The sequence below is a fragment of the Scylla paramamosain genome, chromosome 32 (genome assembly GCF_035594125.1).
Source record: "Scylla paramamosain isolate STU-SP2022 chromosome 32, ASM3559412v1, whole genome shotgun sequence".
NCBI classification, from domain to species: domain Eukaryota; kingdom Metazoa; phylum Arthropoda; class Malacostraca; order Decapoda; family Portunidae; genus Scylla; species Scylla paramamosain.
Genome location: NC_087182.1, coordinates 14,971,816 through 14,987,380, shown reverse-complemented (window position 1 = coordinate 14,987,380; position 15,565 = coordinate 14,971,816). Strand labels below are relative to the sequence as shown.

At 37.8% G+C, this 15,565-nt stretch overlaps 1 protein-coding gene across 7 annotated transcripts in view; it reads left to right on the top strand.

Annotated features, from left to right (window-relative positions):
* LOC135089251 (serine proteinase stubble-like) overlaps positions 1 to 14,857 on the top strand; it is a 113,945-nt gene extending 99,088 nt beyond the window's left edge. For all 7 annotated transcript variants that reach the window (XM_063984694.1, XM_063984696.1, XM_063984699.1 and 4 more), the window contains 4 exons: positions 1 to 12; positions 4,047 to 4,315; positions 5,150 to 5,307; positions 13,173 to 14,857. The exon at positions 1 to 12 is cut by the window's left edge and continues 166 nt beyond it. In XM_063984694.1, coding sequence (XP_063840764.1) covers positions 1 to 12; positions 4,047 to 4,315; positions 5,150 to 5,307; positions 13,173 to 13,331 — 598 coding nt within the window. In that variant the 3' untranslated portion in view covers positions 13,332 to 14,857. The remainder of the gene's footprint in view (positions 13 to 4,046; positions 4,316 to 5,149; positions 5,308 to 13,172) is intronic.
* The last annotated feature ends 708 nt before the right edge of the window (positions 14,858 to 15,565 follow it).

The following is a 15,565-nucleotide window of genomic DNA, read 5'->3' as shown; positions in this document are numbered from 1 at the left end:
CTGCGTCCACTCGTAAGTATAGAGATGTAATGGGAGGGTGCTGGTGATTGGTGTGTTGGTCTTTAAGGGGATGTTTATGGGATGTGCTGCGAGATATGTTTGTTTGTGGGAAGCTTGTTATGTTTGTTTGCTTTATTTATTTATTTATTTCTTTTTTTTTACTTGTAAGTATTGAGAGAAGTTCTGTTTTTCTTCTTTTTTGTGTTACATTTATTTTTTGAGGTGTAGGAAGAAAGTTTGTGCTTTTCGTCCTTTTATTGTTTTTTTTTCTTGTTTTTTTTGTGAGTGTTGAAAGAAATATGTTTTATTATTTTTTTTCTTGTTTATCTACATCTTTATTTTTCTTAAGCACTAGAAGATTCTCTCTCTCTCTCTCTCTCTCTCTCTCTCTCTCTCTCTCTCTCTCTCTCTCTCTCTCTCTCTCTCTCTCTCTCTCTCTCTCTCTCTCTCTCTCTCACTGCACACTGACTTCGTGCTGTAAACTTCAAAGAAAAATGCTCCGGTTGTACGTTGTTTCAGAATTGCAGAAGTTTTGTCAATAACTTCATTTTTAGTGGACGTGTGTTCCTCTTCATTCCGTGTTATTCTCCCTCGCCCGTTTCTCAAGTGTTCTTTTCTTTTTCCTATCGAAAAAAAATGTATTACTTCTTTTTCCTCTTCTTCTTCTTCTTCTTCTTCTTCTTCTTCTTCTTTTTCTTCTTCTTCTTCGTATTTGTATTCTTCTTGTTCTTGTTTCTTGTTCTTGATGCTGTGGTTATTATTGTTGTTGTTGTTGTTGTTGTTGTTGTTGTTGTTGTTGTTGTTGTTATTATTTTTATTATTATTATTATTATCATCATCATCATCATCATCATCATCATCATCATCATCATCATCATTATCAGCATTATCATCATCATTATTCTCCTTTTTCTTTTCTTTTCTCTTTTTATTCCTCTCCCTCCTGCGTTTTGACCTACCCAAGGCTTCACTGTTCCTCCCAGCTCTCGCTCCCTTTAACTCACCAAATTCACTGCCTGTGTGTGTTTACCCCTGCGTATGTTTTAGCAATTCAGTTCCTAGTCTTACCTTATGTTAGCTGGTGTATTAAGGCTGCGGGCGTCCAATCTGCGGTATGTTTGATTATAGGGCGCGGTCCGTCTGAGTCTTCGAGGGGAGTATTAAAAGATTCTTCCCCGATGATGCAGAGTGAACAGTTTGATATCTTACGTCGATACAGATATCAGATGTTTAAAAGTAAAGTAAGGTTTCTTTCTCAGTGATGGTAGCTATTAAGGTTATTTATATTTGCATGCAAGTCTTGTACAAATATTCGAAGGTTAAAGGTATTGAAGTTTTTTTTTATTTATTTATTTATTTTATTTATTTATTTATTTTTATTTATTTATTTATTTTTTTTCTTTTTGGTGATGAGAGAGTCTTTTTTATATGTAAATTTGCAAGTCGATGCAGATATTGAAAAATTTTAATGGCATAAAAGCTTACATGGATAACAGTGATGAATGTTTTTTTCTTTTATCTCTAAAGTTGATGTAATAAATCAAAACAGCCGGAACGTTTATATTGAAGCTTGTAACTATGCCATCTACCGTCAGAAAACATGATGACAAATAAATTTTCGATCATTGCTACTAATCCTTAACACTTGAATAATTTACAAAAGCCTGGAATAGAAACTCAGGATCATGCGGTTCAGTGGTAAATAAAATAAGTAAATGAGATAAAATAAATAACGTAGGCACAAATTTAGCTGGTACATCGTTGTTATTAATTCATTATATTTGATTGACCAGAGATTTCATACATATTTTGTCACACTGAATTTAGATTGTGTCAGTGTTACCGTCACAGTCACTCATGATTGTGCCTTCCTCTGCTGGAATAATCTCAGGGCCCCTATTGAGCTGGTTTGAGTCATCTGAAGTAGCATCAAAAGTTAGTGTTGCCATCTAGCCAGTAATTTATATAATCACATGGCCTACTGCTAAAAGAGCTTAATTTATGCACTTTCATTAAGCCATTTTTAGTGCCCTTTCATTAAGCTATTTTGAACCCTTTGGAGTAGATCATGTGTTAACTCTTTCACTGCTAGTCAACCCTTCCCATCATCATCTTCAACTTTTTATACTGTTTTTTTTCGTACTACAGTCTCTCAAAAACGTACTTCTATAGCTTAGCAAAGATTAAATTGACCGTTAATTACTTTCCCTCTTTATGTCCATCCAAACAGTTTACTGCAGTGGTTTCAATGTTAACAAAAGACGACCAGAGCAGTGAAAGGGTTCATCTTACTTCAGTGGTTGCTTCTTGTTTAGTATTATGATTATTGTGGTCGGTCAGTCTTCATATTCTCTGTCTTGTGATCCAGTGTCGTGCTTAGCTTCTGTCACCAGCCACTCTAACATCAAAGGTTCACTCTGTCACTCCGTCCTTCTAATTGTACTATTTTTAAGTTCGCAGAGGACTCACTTATTATGCCTCCGATTGCCTCTTCTGGTTATTACTCCTTCTCCTTAAATGTGAAGTTTTTTAATTCATTCATTCGTCTTAAATAGATTATTGTCTTTAATGTACGCCATATCTTCGTGAATTACTTGCTAAGGACTGCGATGTCGACAACAACAACAACAACAACAACAACAAAACACCATCTGGCACACAAACAGAGATTTCTTCATTACGTTAAAAATACACCGTACCAAACATTACTGAGTGAGGAGCGTGGTGCCAACACAGCTAACCTTGAGGGACGAGCGGTGTGGTGACCTGGATAACACTGCCAAACACTCCACTGGTAACGCAACACCATAACTGCGAATACTGAGTGACGTGATTACTTAACCTTAACTTTGAAAATACTGAGTTGAATTATTCTGTTATCCACGTAATCTTGGAAAACCCTAAGTGAATGTGAACTTGACTCTGTTTTAGCTTCTCAAATTTAAGTAAATATGGTCTATCTAAGTTAAGAGTATAATTTCGAAAGACATCACTAACAAATAAAGAAGTGATAGGATGATTGAAGTCCTCTAGTGCATGTCATAAGTTTCCTCTTCATAAAATAGTACAAAGTTATTTAAATGAGGTAACAAATGTCATAATCGTCATTACCAGTGAAAGGATTAAATTTATGATATGCAGTTAAAATCCCCATGAATAAATTTTCGATACTGATGATAACTTTGTGTACCCATGTGATTTTCTTGGCTTATGGTTCACAAAATTCACCAAAGATATACCTTAAATAAATCTTACGTACGGTGTCTCAAAAAACTTACCTTGCTGGCCCATTTGTCATGTTTTGCTCATTATATATTTTCTTTAAGTTTTGTGCAGTATCGGGTGTCTTAAAGTTCCTAGTATTTTTTGCCCATTTTTCTATCCTTCTTTCCTTTTACTATTCACATTTTATTTTCAGAAACTGAGCAATGCAGTGTATGTTTGCGCTCTTAACATAACAATGATTTTCAGCACTTCGTTACATTTTTTATTTCATGTTCATAGCATGTCATTTCATATTCAGCTGTGCAATTTCACTTTCCTTATGTGTTCTAAACGTAAAACATCCGTCACTTTCATTTCAGTACACTTTTCACCGCCTCCCTTGTCACATTCACCCTCACATTATTATTCCAGTTTATCCTAATGTACTTCTTATGTCACCAAATTATCGTATCATCCTCTGACCTTTTTCCGATGTACCCTGCGTGCCCTCAGCTTACAATACTCATCCTCTACATTCCAGTACACTTTTACACTCATAATTTATCAAACCATCATTGTAGTTTATTCTTTTCAGTAAATTTCAGCTCACCATACCCTTTAATTCTTTCTAAAGTATTTATTTATTTATTTTACTGTTATTATTATTATTATTACTATTATTATTATTATTATTATTATTATTATTATTTTATTTATTTATCTATTCTTTTTTTTCCATGTACTTATCCTTTAATTCTTTTCAATGTATTTCGTACGTCTTCAATTTACGCTTGTCCCCTACATTCCAATACATCTGTTTAACTCCTACTTATTCCCTACAGGACGCCGATCAGCAGCATGAAGGTCCGCCTGGGTGAGTGGAATGTCAAGAAGCAGGATGAGAGACTTCCCCACGAGGACTTCGACGTGGAGAGAAAGGAGGTGCACCCACATTACAAAGCGGCGGACTTCCAGAACGACTTGGCGCTGATCAGAGTGAACAGGAAGATCGTTTTCAAGGAGCACATCATCCCAGTGTGTCTGCCGCAGCAAGACGCTTCCTTCGTCGGGGACTACGCCACTGTGACGGGCTGGGGACGTCTGAACCATGGTGTGTTGTGTTGTGCTGTGGTGTGATGGATTAGTGGGTCCGGGTTGTGTTGGGTTGTGGTGTAATGGGTTGCGTGGGGCTGGGTTGTGTTGGGTTATGATGTGTTCTTTCAAAATCCTGCTACAATCTTGCTTTTTCTCTCTTTTTTGCTTCTTCTGTCACAGTTAAGAATTTGCTATTGTTGTAATGGGAGGGCGGTAATTAAGTGGACCTTTATTTATTCTTCTTTTTGTAACCCCTGGCAAATCTCCTTTGCACGTAGAAAGGTAATAGATAAACTCTTATATCAGTGTAATGTATGTTCTTCCTATGTATCCATCATCTACTCTTGGGAAAAAATAAAACCTGGTAAAAGAAACAGATGAGAAAAAAAAAACAGAAAACTAGTGAGCTATTTTGACAGCATAGAAAGATATTAATCCTCAGGTATGATGAAAAATGACATGCACATAATTTGGCGTTTTCATTACTCAGACCAGATTAGACCAGATTACTAGATTACTTAGACCAGATTAGACTAGATTACTTAGACCAGATTACAGTTTACCCAGTAGTACGTATATCCCTTCCCTTCTATTCACTTCCTTCTGTTCTTTCCTATGTACGTATATCACTTCCCTTCACTTCCTCCTGTTATCCACTAACCTAACAAAACTTAACCTATGACCCTTCTATTTACTTCCTTCTGGTATTCCCTATGTACGTATATTCCTTCCTTTCCATTCACTTCCCTCTGATATTGCCTATGTATTTTATCCTTTTTTTTCTATTCACCTCCTCCTGGCTTCCTGTCGTCTCCTCACGCATCCTATTCACTCCCCACGTCCCCCACAGGCGTCTCGAACACCCCGGCGGTCTTGCAGGAGGTGGATGTGCAGGTGCTGCGCAACGACGTGTGTCAGTCGTGGTTCAAGGAGGCAGGGAGGCGTGAGATCATATACGACGTGTTCCTCTGTGCAGGTTACAAGGACGGCGGGAAGGACAGCTGCCAGGTGAGTGCCAAGCTTACCTATGTTTCTGGCTCCCTAGTAGACACTTGTAGGGAATGGTGTAAGGGTGTCTGTCGTGGGTGGTAAGGGTAAAGGATTTGGGTGTAAGTGTGTGTTGTGTTGTGTATATGATGTTTGATGCGTAACATGTAAATATATTAGTCTATACACACACGTAGAATGCATGGAAGACATACTTAATTCAATTTTTTACATATGAGTTAACTTATACACTAAGAATAACAATATTACTCAGGTGAAAATCCTACTGTAAAATAATGGTTCTAATATAATCAGGTTAACAAATTACTTCAGTTTTGGCTTGTAGTCATTGAAACTTTTTTACAGGGTTGTCTTGTACATATTTTGTCTAGAGGCTTGTTTTTGCTTGTAATTGATAAGGAGAACAATAATTATAATGATGCACATATATTCTGAAAAACTTTTATCACTATCACCATCACTGTCACCTTCTCTATTACTGTCACAATCACTACCATCCTTAGTATTACTGTCACCATCACCGACAGCTTCACTATTACTGTCACGATTACTGTCACTCACGATTACTGTCAATATTACTGTCACCGTCACTATTACTGCCACCATAACTGTCACCACTTTTGTTTTATTGCACTCACACACCTCACAGGAATCTGAGTGAGCTGATGCAAACAGTGTCTCTATCATGGTAATGGTTATTCTTCTGTTTGTCACCAGCTCTTTCTACTAGCAACTTTGTTTGTACGAGTCAGTTTCTTCTACTATCAGTCTTTTTTTCCTTTCTGTTTAATATTTCTACCAGTCAGTTTCTCCTTTTATCATTTTTTACGAGCCATTTTTCTTTTTCTCGCAGTCACTTAGTCTTCTCTGTCATTTAATTTATCATTTCTTCACTCACTCTTTCATTTTCTGTATTTGCTGGTCAGAAAGTCTTTTTTACTAGTTAATTTCTACTTCAATGATTATAATTACTTTTCACTTAGCCTTTTCCGTTTGTATTTTTTTTCCTTCTTTCAGTCATCTAGTCTTTCTTTCAGTCCGTTTATACTTCTACCTCCTAGTCAGTCTTTACCTTCAGTCAGGTTGGCTATGCTAAAGAATGGCACGTGACCTTGACTACTTTGGCAGTTGATTGAGTGGTTTCTCTTGACAACACATCCTGTCACCCGTCAGTCCAATGCTTCACGTGTCTTTCTGTGTCATATCTCGTGACTGTTCCGCTTCACCACTGCCAAACCACATACTGACACGCACACACACACACACACACACGCAGTACACTACAGTCATCATATTCTTTTCTGTAACCTTCCATCTCACCTTGAACTATTTATTGTCTTCTTTCCGAACGTATTTGTTTTTTTTCTTTTTTTTTACATATTTCTTTTATGATATTTTATGTACATTATTTTCGTCGGTTTTCTTTTTTATCACTATTTTTTCTTTTTTATTCTCAGTCATTGTGTTCTCCTTGACCTCCATCTCAACCTGAACTTATTGTCTTCGTCTCAAAATTATCGCGGTTTAATTTCTCACCAGTATTTTGAGTCTTGTTCTTTAGCACTTCAAGTTATGTCTTATTTCTTTTTTTTTTCTTTCTCATTCCTTTTTCTTTAGTCTCTGGTTCTCCTTGAACATTGTTTATTGTCTTATCGAAATGATCGTGAGGTTTCATTCCTTCTCCACATTTCAAGTCTTGTTCTCCGTCTATTGTACATTTTTCCCACAGTTGTTTATTTATCTTTTATTTATTTCTTATTTATTTTTTTTATTTATTTATTTATTTTTTTTTTTTTTTTTGTCATCCCATTCTTCTCTTAAAATTTTTCACTGTCTTCTTTTCTCCTTTGCAAAATGATCGTGTTGTTTCATTCCGTGTTCTCTGATACTTCATGTGCACCATTTTCACCTTTTTCTCTCATTCTTAAGCTGTAAATACCGAACCAGCATTACTTCTTACTTAACTCTAATTCAACAACACACTAAAGTCCCCTGTACATAACACACGAGTCACCAATGTAGTTAAAACACAAAAAAACAATACGCTTTGAGGCCACTCACATCAATAGTAACATCGGGAACAACAGAGACAGACTGGGGCACTTCTATCACCTCAGAAAATGGATTTGTTAGCGTCTAAATTGATAACCCTCACTAAGTAATCAACTCTTTGAAGCACCAGATATAAGCAGTTATCTATAATCCTTAGTTCAATACAAAAGAAAATGAAGAGTAGTTTATTTATGTCGCCTGTGAAGACTAGAAGTTTCCTACAATCTTGGTGATAAGCAAAATAGTAAAGTAAAAATTAAGAAATGAACAAATTTGAAGAGTACTTTAGTTTAGACGCCTACAAATCCATTACTGAACTGTGGAGCTGCGCCCAAGACTACCACACCGCCAACTGGCTTCCCCTCACATCTCTGCTGAGCCCACCGCTACCGCAAGGGAGTGAGTGTTCCCCGCACGCTGCCCGCCTCACCCGGCCGGACCTCACCTTACAGGGAGACTCAGGCGGACCTATGACAGTCAAGAGAGACGGGAAGGCTAATTTGGTGGGACTGGTATCGTGGGGCGTCGCCTGTGGCCGCACCAACTTGCCAGGAGTCTATACCAACGTGACCATGTTTCTTGACTGGATCCAGGAGAAGCTAAAGACCTAGACCACGTGATCTGACCTGACCTCATCACGTGACCTGACTTGCTCTAACCTAAGTGACGTGTGTGTGTGTGTGTGTGTGTGTGTGTGAGTGTGTGTGTAATTTTGCGTGTTACTTTTGACGTATATACTACGCATGACTTGACATTTTAGATGACTAATCATGACTCTCTCTCTCTCTCTCTCTCTCTCTCTCTCTCTCTCTCTCTCTCTCTCTCTCTCTCTCTCTCTCTCTCTCTCTCTCTAACACACAAAACTCCAATGCAATTAACAAATAGACACACATTTAAACTTTGTCAGGTATTTTTGCACGTAACACACTAACATCCTAACGAAAAATTTACTCTTTTCTACCTTAAACACCTTGCTTTATTTTCTCGAACACCGATATGAAGCTCCGATGAGTCGTATGAACGAAGCAATGACCGGACCTTGAGTGATCCAGTGCATCTCTTTAAGGTTCATATTCTTGAACACTTTGCTCTCTCACCAGGATTATTTTGAAAGGCTAAATAGATGAAAAGCGATCATGAATCCCTCTGATAACCTCCCTTAGAATTCTTGAAATGTTGGAGATAAAAACGATGAAATATTTAAGAATAAGTAGAGCCCAAAGTGTATTGTGTATTTCATTTTCTTTTTAATGCCGGTCACAATGGGTAACTATGGTGAAAGTTAATGAGTTTTATGTTTATTTGCTCTGTTTCCGCTGTTGATATTTTTTAACCTTCATATGACACAAACAAACATAAGGTGGAAGAAGTAGCAGCAGACATACTAACTCTTACGAGACAAATTGTGATAAGGTATATTGTCTGATATAAAGTAAAGAGCTTATTACTGCAAGAAACGAATATGAATTGGCCAACCTGTAAAGAAATCTTTTCTAGTCAACTTTTTGAAGAAACTGTTAATTCTAGATGGCTTTTCAAGCTTTGGATTTTTGTTGCTTTTAACCAGCATATTTTATATTATAAAGAAAAGAAAGCCATCTCTGGAGGAAACAACTTGTTGTGTTTGATCCAGATAATGTAAAATATCACATGATTCTTTGTATTGTTACGAATTGATCTAAAAGATTTCAGTTTGAGTCATCCAATGTAGTGAGGGAACCTTTACTAAAAAGTCGGCAATGGTGAATTTCTTTTTACTCAGATTTTTTCCATTGGAAAAAGTTTTTGTAGGTCTTAACAAGCAATAAAAAAAGCCTCGCTGGTGATGGTGTGTCTGTCTAAATAATGTAAAATATCATCTGATCCTTTGTCTTTCGTACTCGTTACTTTAAGATTTCAAGTCAATTAAGCCAATCTTATAAACATTCAGTAAAGAGTCAATAAGGGTGGAAATTAAACAAGCCAACACTAGATAAAACAGAACAACGAACTCATTGCTTTTCTAAGATTGCTGATTTTACACGTTAATTTAAAAGACGCCACTTTAATTCAGCCAATTTAAGAACAGAGTTTTGAGGGAAGAGTTCCTAACGATAAAAGTGAAGGAAACGAACATGAAATGAAGCAGAGGCAACGAGCTCATTGCTTCACTAAATGCCTCGCTGGAGTCGGATCCCTCAGCGGCCCGTGATGGTGGTTGAGGTGAACAGGTGTGTGGTTAATTAAAGGTGGAGGGGGAGGTGAGGGCAGAGGTGTGTATATCCCCTCACTTGCACTCCCCCCCCATACACACACACACACACACACACACACCTTTGTAGTTTAGCGCCACGTCTGCTACTGCTCCGGTTTACCAATAAGTATAAATAATAAATACAACATAGATTTATTCAATAACTTTTCGGGGACTCCAATTAACCAGGCGGGTTCTTTGTTTTATTATTTTTTGTAACTCTTGGCCAGCCTCTTTTGCACGCGAGAGAATAGAAAAATAGTAATATACGTTAGACTAAAAGTTATATGGAAGTGCAGTGATAGTATCGAACAAGAAGAAAAAGAAGAAGAAGAAGAAGAAGAAAAGTGTTGAGAAATTACAGGCAAGAAAATAGAAAAGAAAACATAAGACTACGTTAGATTGAAGGTTATATAGAAGGATTAGTGATACTGATGAAGAAGACTATGCTGAGGAACTGCTTCTAAGGAATAAGAATAGTAGTCAAGGAAAACAAATAGTGGTGAAGAATATTACTGCTGGGGAAGAATAAGCATGATTGCAATACTAATAAGAATGAGAACTGCGATGATGCAGAGGACAAAAATAGAGCTGACCAACCCACCAATAATATATCCAGACTTAATGCACGCTTTAGATTCATAACAGTAAACCTTCATTAATAATAGATTTTCGCTTAAGAATAATAAGACTTGTAAATACCTGAACCAGACTTAATAGAGGGGTATTTTTATTTATTTTTTTTTTTTCTTCTTATACTTCGCCTTGTTTTCTGCTCAGGATGTGGCGTAGACCATTTTCATTCTCTTGGAGTAGGCACACAGTCACAACACACACACACATACACACACACACACACACACACACACACACACACACACACACACACACAAGGACAGGTTTTCTAGCTTTCTGTTACTATTTGGAAAGATGATCACAACTCCTCGGTTCGTGTCCTGTATCTATTTAGTGCTAAGTTAACGGAGGCTGCATAATGAAAGGAAATAACCAACATCTGCCTCTGCTCAACACAGGATTCAAACCCAGGACCTCGAGGATGCAAACCGCTCGTTAACCTCTATACCACAGGATCGCTTCATTTAATACACTCTCTAACGTTATATTATTATAATCCTCATTACGATGTTTTATTTCACTTTAAATGAAAAAGAAAAAAAAAGAACCCTTGATTACTAATATATTTTAGCCTTAAGAATAAGAAGATGCGTTAATAAAATTATCGTGGTATTAATAAACATTGTAAATTCTTAGGAACTTACGCCTCACTACTCTTTTCTTTTCGCTCTAAATCCACAACAGTAAACGTTCATTACTAATAAATTTTCACTTGAGAGGAATAATAAGCCTAATAAATATAATAACCGGACTTATATATTACAAGCTCTAAATTCCTACTCGTATAATCTTCATTACTCAAATTTTTTCCCCAGTAGGAGCTCAACCAGACTTGCCAAACAGGACACACGAGGCACAAACACGACCATCAGTTATACTTATGCCAGAGGGACTTCCTTCTTAACTTTGGTCGTGCTCTTGTCCACTATATTTCACTGCCTCCCTCATACACTCGTGTCGTGCATAAGACCTTTTGCTTCTGGTTTGCAAGTTAGTGTGAGTCTAATGGTGTATTGTAGCGCATCTCATAGGCAGGGTTAGGTTAGATTAGGTTTGCCTGGGTTAGATAAAATTAGGTTTTGTTAGGTTAGGTTAGGTTACGTTAGGATAGCTTGTGTTAGGTTAGGTTAGATAAGGTTTGCCTAGGTTAGGTAAAATTAGGTTTTGTTAGGTTAGGAAAAGTTTGTTTAGGTTAGGTAACGTTATATTAGGCCAGGTATGATTAGGTTAGGTATGATTAGGTAGGGTTAGGTTAGGTTTCCATAGGTTAGGTCAGGTAAAATTTTATTATCTTAGGTTAGGAAAAGTTTAGTTAGGTTAAGTAAGGTTATATTATGTTAGCTATGGTTAGGTTAGGCAAGCTGAAGTAGATACACTTAGGTTAGAATGAGTTATATTGTTAGGTTACGTTAGGGTACATAAGTTTATATTAGATTAGTTAGATTAAGTTTGTTTCTTTCTCAAGAGGAATAATTTACGAGTGTTCTCTAATGACGTGACATACTTCCACTGGAGCCGAAAATGAAAGGCGCTGACTAGATGCTCGAATCATTAAACTAGATTTATTAACCCTTCTACTGTTCAAGTCTTTCTTTGCTAACATTCAGAGCACTATGAAAAATCACACGGAAAATACGCGTGAAAGAAATTACTTATCTCTTCTCTAGACCACAGAAATATTTAAGAGTGCCTTACAAATTAAAGTGTCTAAAAAAATAAAGATGATTATAGGAACAATATGCGTAGCAGTGAAAGGAATAATTGGATAATATTGAGTCTCTTAAATTAAATTAGCTATGTATGAGAGTGAAGGAATCAGACGCTTTACATTATTTGAAAGAGACAGCACATTTTTCCCAACACTTCTGATGCGGTTTTCCTTCTCTTTTCTCTCTTTTTTTAACGTGTAAGGAAGGTTGGCTAAGATCTATAAGGAAGATAAAATAAAGAAAAATCCTCCTTACATCCTGGTCCTACAAGCAATAAAGTGTTTCGAAAAGTTAATATTTACCTTTGGACACGGACAGGACACGCGATTCTGATCTTTACTTATTGTTCATGTCCCTGTGACTTACTGCGCCTTCTTATGGTCACCAGACTGAGAGATAGAGAGACAAGTAAAGAGATGGATTGTATTTTAAATTAACTTCCTCTCAGATCTTTCTCTCTCTTCCTAGCCGCCTTCTCCGTATTCTCTTATTACTATTCTACGAAGAGGAAGAGGGAGATATAGATAAAGAGAGAAACAGAGAAGAAGAGAGAGAGGTGGAGAGAAAAACTGTAACATATTTAGAGTTTAACCTTTCTCTCTCTCTCTCTCTCTCTCTCTCTCTCTTTCTCTCTCTCTCTCTCTCTCTCTCTCTCTCTCTCTCTCTCTCTCTCTCTCTCTCTCTCTCTCTCTCATTCTTGCCTCTTCTCCTATTCGCATTAATTACTTTATTCCTTCAGCCTGTATTTATGTTCTCGGCACGTCTGCTTGTATTCTTGGTTTTGATCACAAGTTATGGCTGTTACTTCTTTTCAGAGTACTGATTGCATAAGTATATATTGTCTTATTTTATTGCCTATTTATCTTTTTTTGTGCCCGTGTCATGCCACCTGCTGATGTCTTTCTTTTATTTTCCTGCCTCATGTTTCGTGTGTGTGTGTGTATGTGTGTGTGTGTGTGTTTAACCATTCTATAACCTACTATTTATCACTGCCTTAGCGTCTTGAGATATTGTTAGCACTGTGTGGCTGTGTGTGCCAGAGAGAGAGAGAGAGAGAGAGAGAGAGAGAGAGAGAGAGAGAGAGAGAGAGAGAGAGAGAGAGAGAGAGAGATGAGATGAGAAGAGAGACAATTAAATTCAACAGATGAGAGACAATCAAAAGACAGACACGTTCATTACCTCTCTGTTTACTCCTGTCACCTGTTCTATGTCTATCTCGTTTTCTATGCGTGCAGGGGGACTCCGGCAGCCCTCTCACCCTCACCCTTCAAGGCAAACGCTTCCTCATCGGTCTCGTCAGCTGGGGGATCGGATGTGCGCGACAAAACCTGCCCGGAGTGTACACAAACATTGCCCACTTCTCAAACTGGATCTCTAGGATAGCGCACGCGTAACTTATTGGTGTTTTATATGCAGTTTATTTGATATTCCTTTTCCTTTTATTTTTATGTAAGTCAGTATGTGAGCCAGTGTTTGATTTATTATATTTGTTGTGTGTGTGTGTGTGTGTGTGTGTGTGTGTGTTTCTTATGTGTAGTTTTATGTTGGTTTTCTGATGATTTTGTATTTATGCTATGAGTTTTTTGGTGTGTGTGTGTGTGTGTGTGTGTGTGTGTGTGTGTGTGTGTGTGTGTGGAATTTTTTTTTGTGTATAAATTTTATAATTATTATGATGAACTTTTTCCTTTGCGTGTAAATTGATTGCATTGTTGTTGTAAATTTTTTGTTCTGTTTTGTATATTTGTTTCATTATAGAGGAATAAAAGGCAGCCTCAGGGACGCTTTGTGTGTGTGTGTGTGTGTGTGTGTGTGTGTGTGTGTGTGTGTGTGTGTGTGTGTGTCCTTGCTGCCGTCCATTACATATAGTTCAGAGAAGTACGTAATGAAAATGTCACCTTGGAATACAAAAGCAACATCCACCATAAGAAAATAATACCAGTGTCCCCAAAGCCGTGTCCTAAAACCCCCATATCACAATACATCCTTCCTATCACCATACCCCAATGTCCGCCTCGTTCCCATGTCCCTTCGTCCTGTCACTCTCTCACATCCCCCTCTGTTATCACTGTTCTTCGAGGTTAATAATTATTCATCCCCATTTCCCCTTCTCACCATGCCCTGATATCCAAATTACTCGTGGTCCTCTGTTTAAGTATGTCCCTTTTTACCTCATATCTGTTTCCCGTGTCCCCGTGTCCTCCTTATCTTTTTTGTTAGGTTGTTAATTTTCTGTCATGTTTCCGTGTCGTTGTGATTATTTTTATTTTTTTCTTGTGTTCCTTTCTGTTTTTCTTGTGTCCCCTGCCCAGTGTATCCTTGTGTTCCCCTGTGTCCCCATGTTCCGCTCAGACCAGCGAGGACATCCCCCCCCTCCCTTGAACACGCTGTCCTCTGCATGTTCACTTCTTAATTACATTTCGAGAACTCAGAACACTCGAAAACAGTAAGTCAAGTTGATCACATTCCTGAAGACCCCTCGAGAAAATAAGTGACATTCCAAAGAGAAAAGTAAAAAGTTCAAACTTCTTCCTGAAAAAAAGTTTAAAAGGTTACAATATATTAAGAACTTCTAGTGCATTTTTTCTTTTATTCTTTTTTTTCGAGGAGAAGTAAACAAATGTACTTCTAAGTTGGGGGTGACCTTGGCTGGCAATGAAATGGTGCCTCTCCCCCCCCTCCCTCCCCTGTGTGCCCCATGCCAGGTGTCAGGTGAGGCTCCCGACAGGTACGCCTTCAGGTGCACAGGTACAGACAGGTGTCACAGGTGTAGACAGGTGTTAAGAGCTGCCCGCGCGACCCTCACACACTGTACATAGTCCCATCACTCAAGGAAATAGTCTAGATAGAGCCTCTTGTTATTGTAGAACTTTTTTCTCTCTTTTTTGTAGATTTTGTGTCATTAAATGTACGTTATTTTTCCTGATGTGGTTTCCTTATAACATATTTTTTTATTGTTTGTGTTTCTTATTTGTTTGTTTACTTTTTTGTTTCTATTCTCTCTGATATTTTTAAAACTTTTATGTCTATTTTGTTGCCCTTCTCTTCTCTTTTTTTTTCTTTCTTTCTTTTTCGCCCCAGCATGGTAGGCGTCACTGTGAAGGACATGGGGTGCTAAGTGTGTTACTCTCAGGGAGGGGAAGGGAGGGAGGGACTGAGGGACGGAATAGAGAGAGAGAAGGTGGAGGAACGGGAAGCAGAAGATAGAAGGGAAAAGAGAGACCAATAAAGTAGGAGAGGAAAAGGAAAGACTAAATGAGAGAAAAGGGAAGAGAGATGGGAGCAAGGATGAAAATGAAGGTAAGGCGCAGGATTAGAGAGAGAGAGAGAGGGGGGGGGAGGGACAGAACTCGGAGAACTAGAAAGGAGTGGAGCGGGAGGGAGGGAAAAGGAGTGAAATATGGGAGGTGTTTCGAGGCTTCTTTAGTTTGAGTCGAAGCTGCGAGTTACTAGGAGGAGTGAAGAAAGTGTCATTCATCAGCACCAGCACCACCTTGATCAGCACCCCAAGGTCAGTGCATTGGCCTTTCTTCTTTTAACCCTTTCTCTCTGATATGCAAGAATTCTAGACACTTAAAAACAGTGTATGAAATCTTTAAGGGCATTTGCAAGAAGGAATGGAATTACAAGG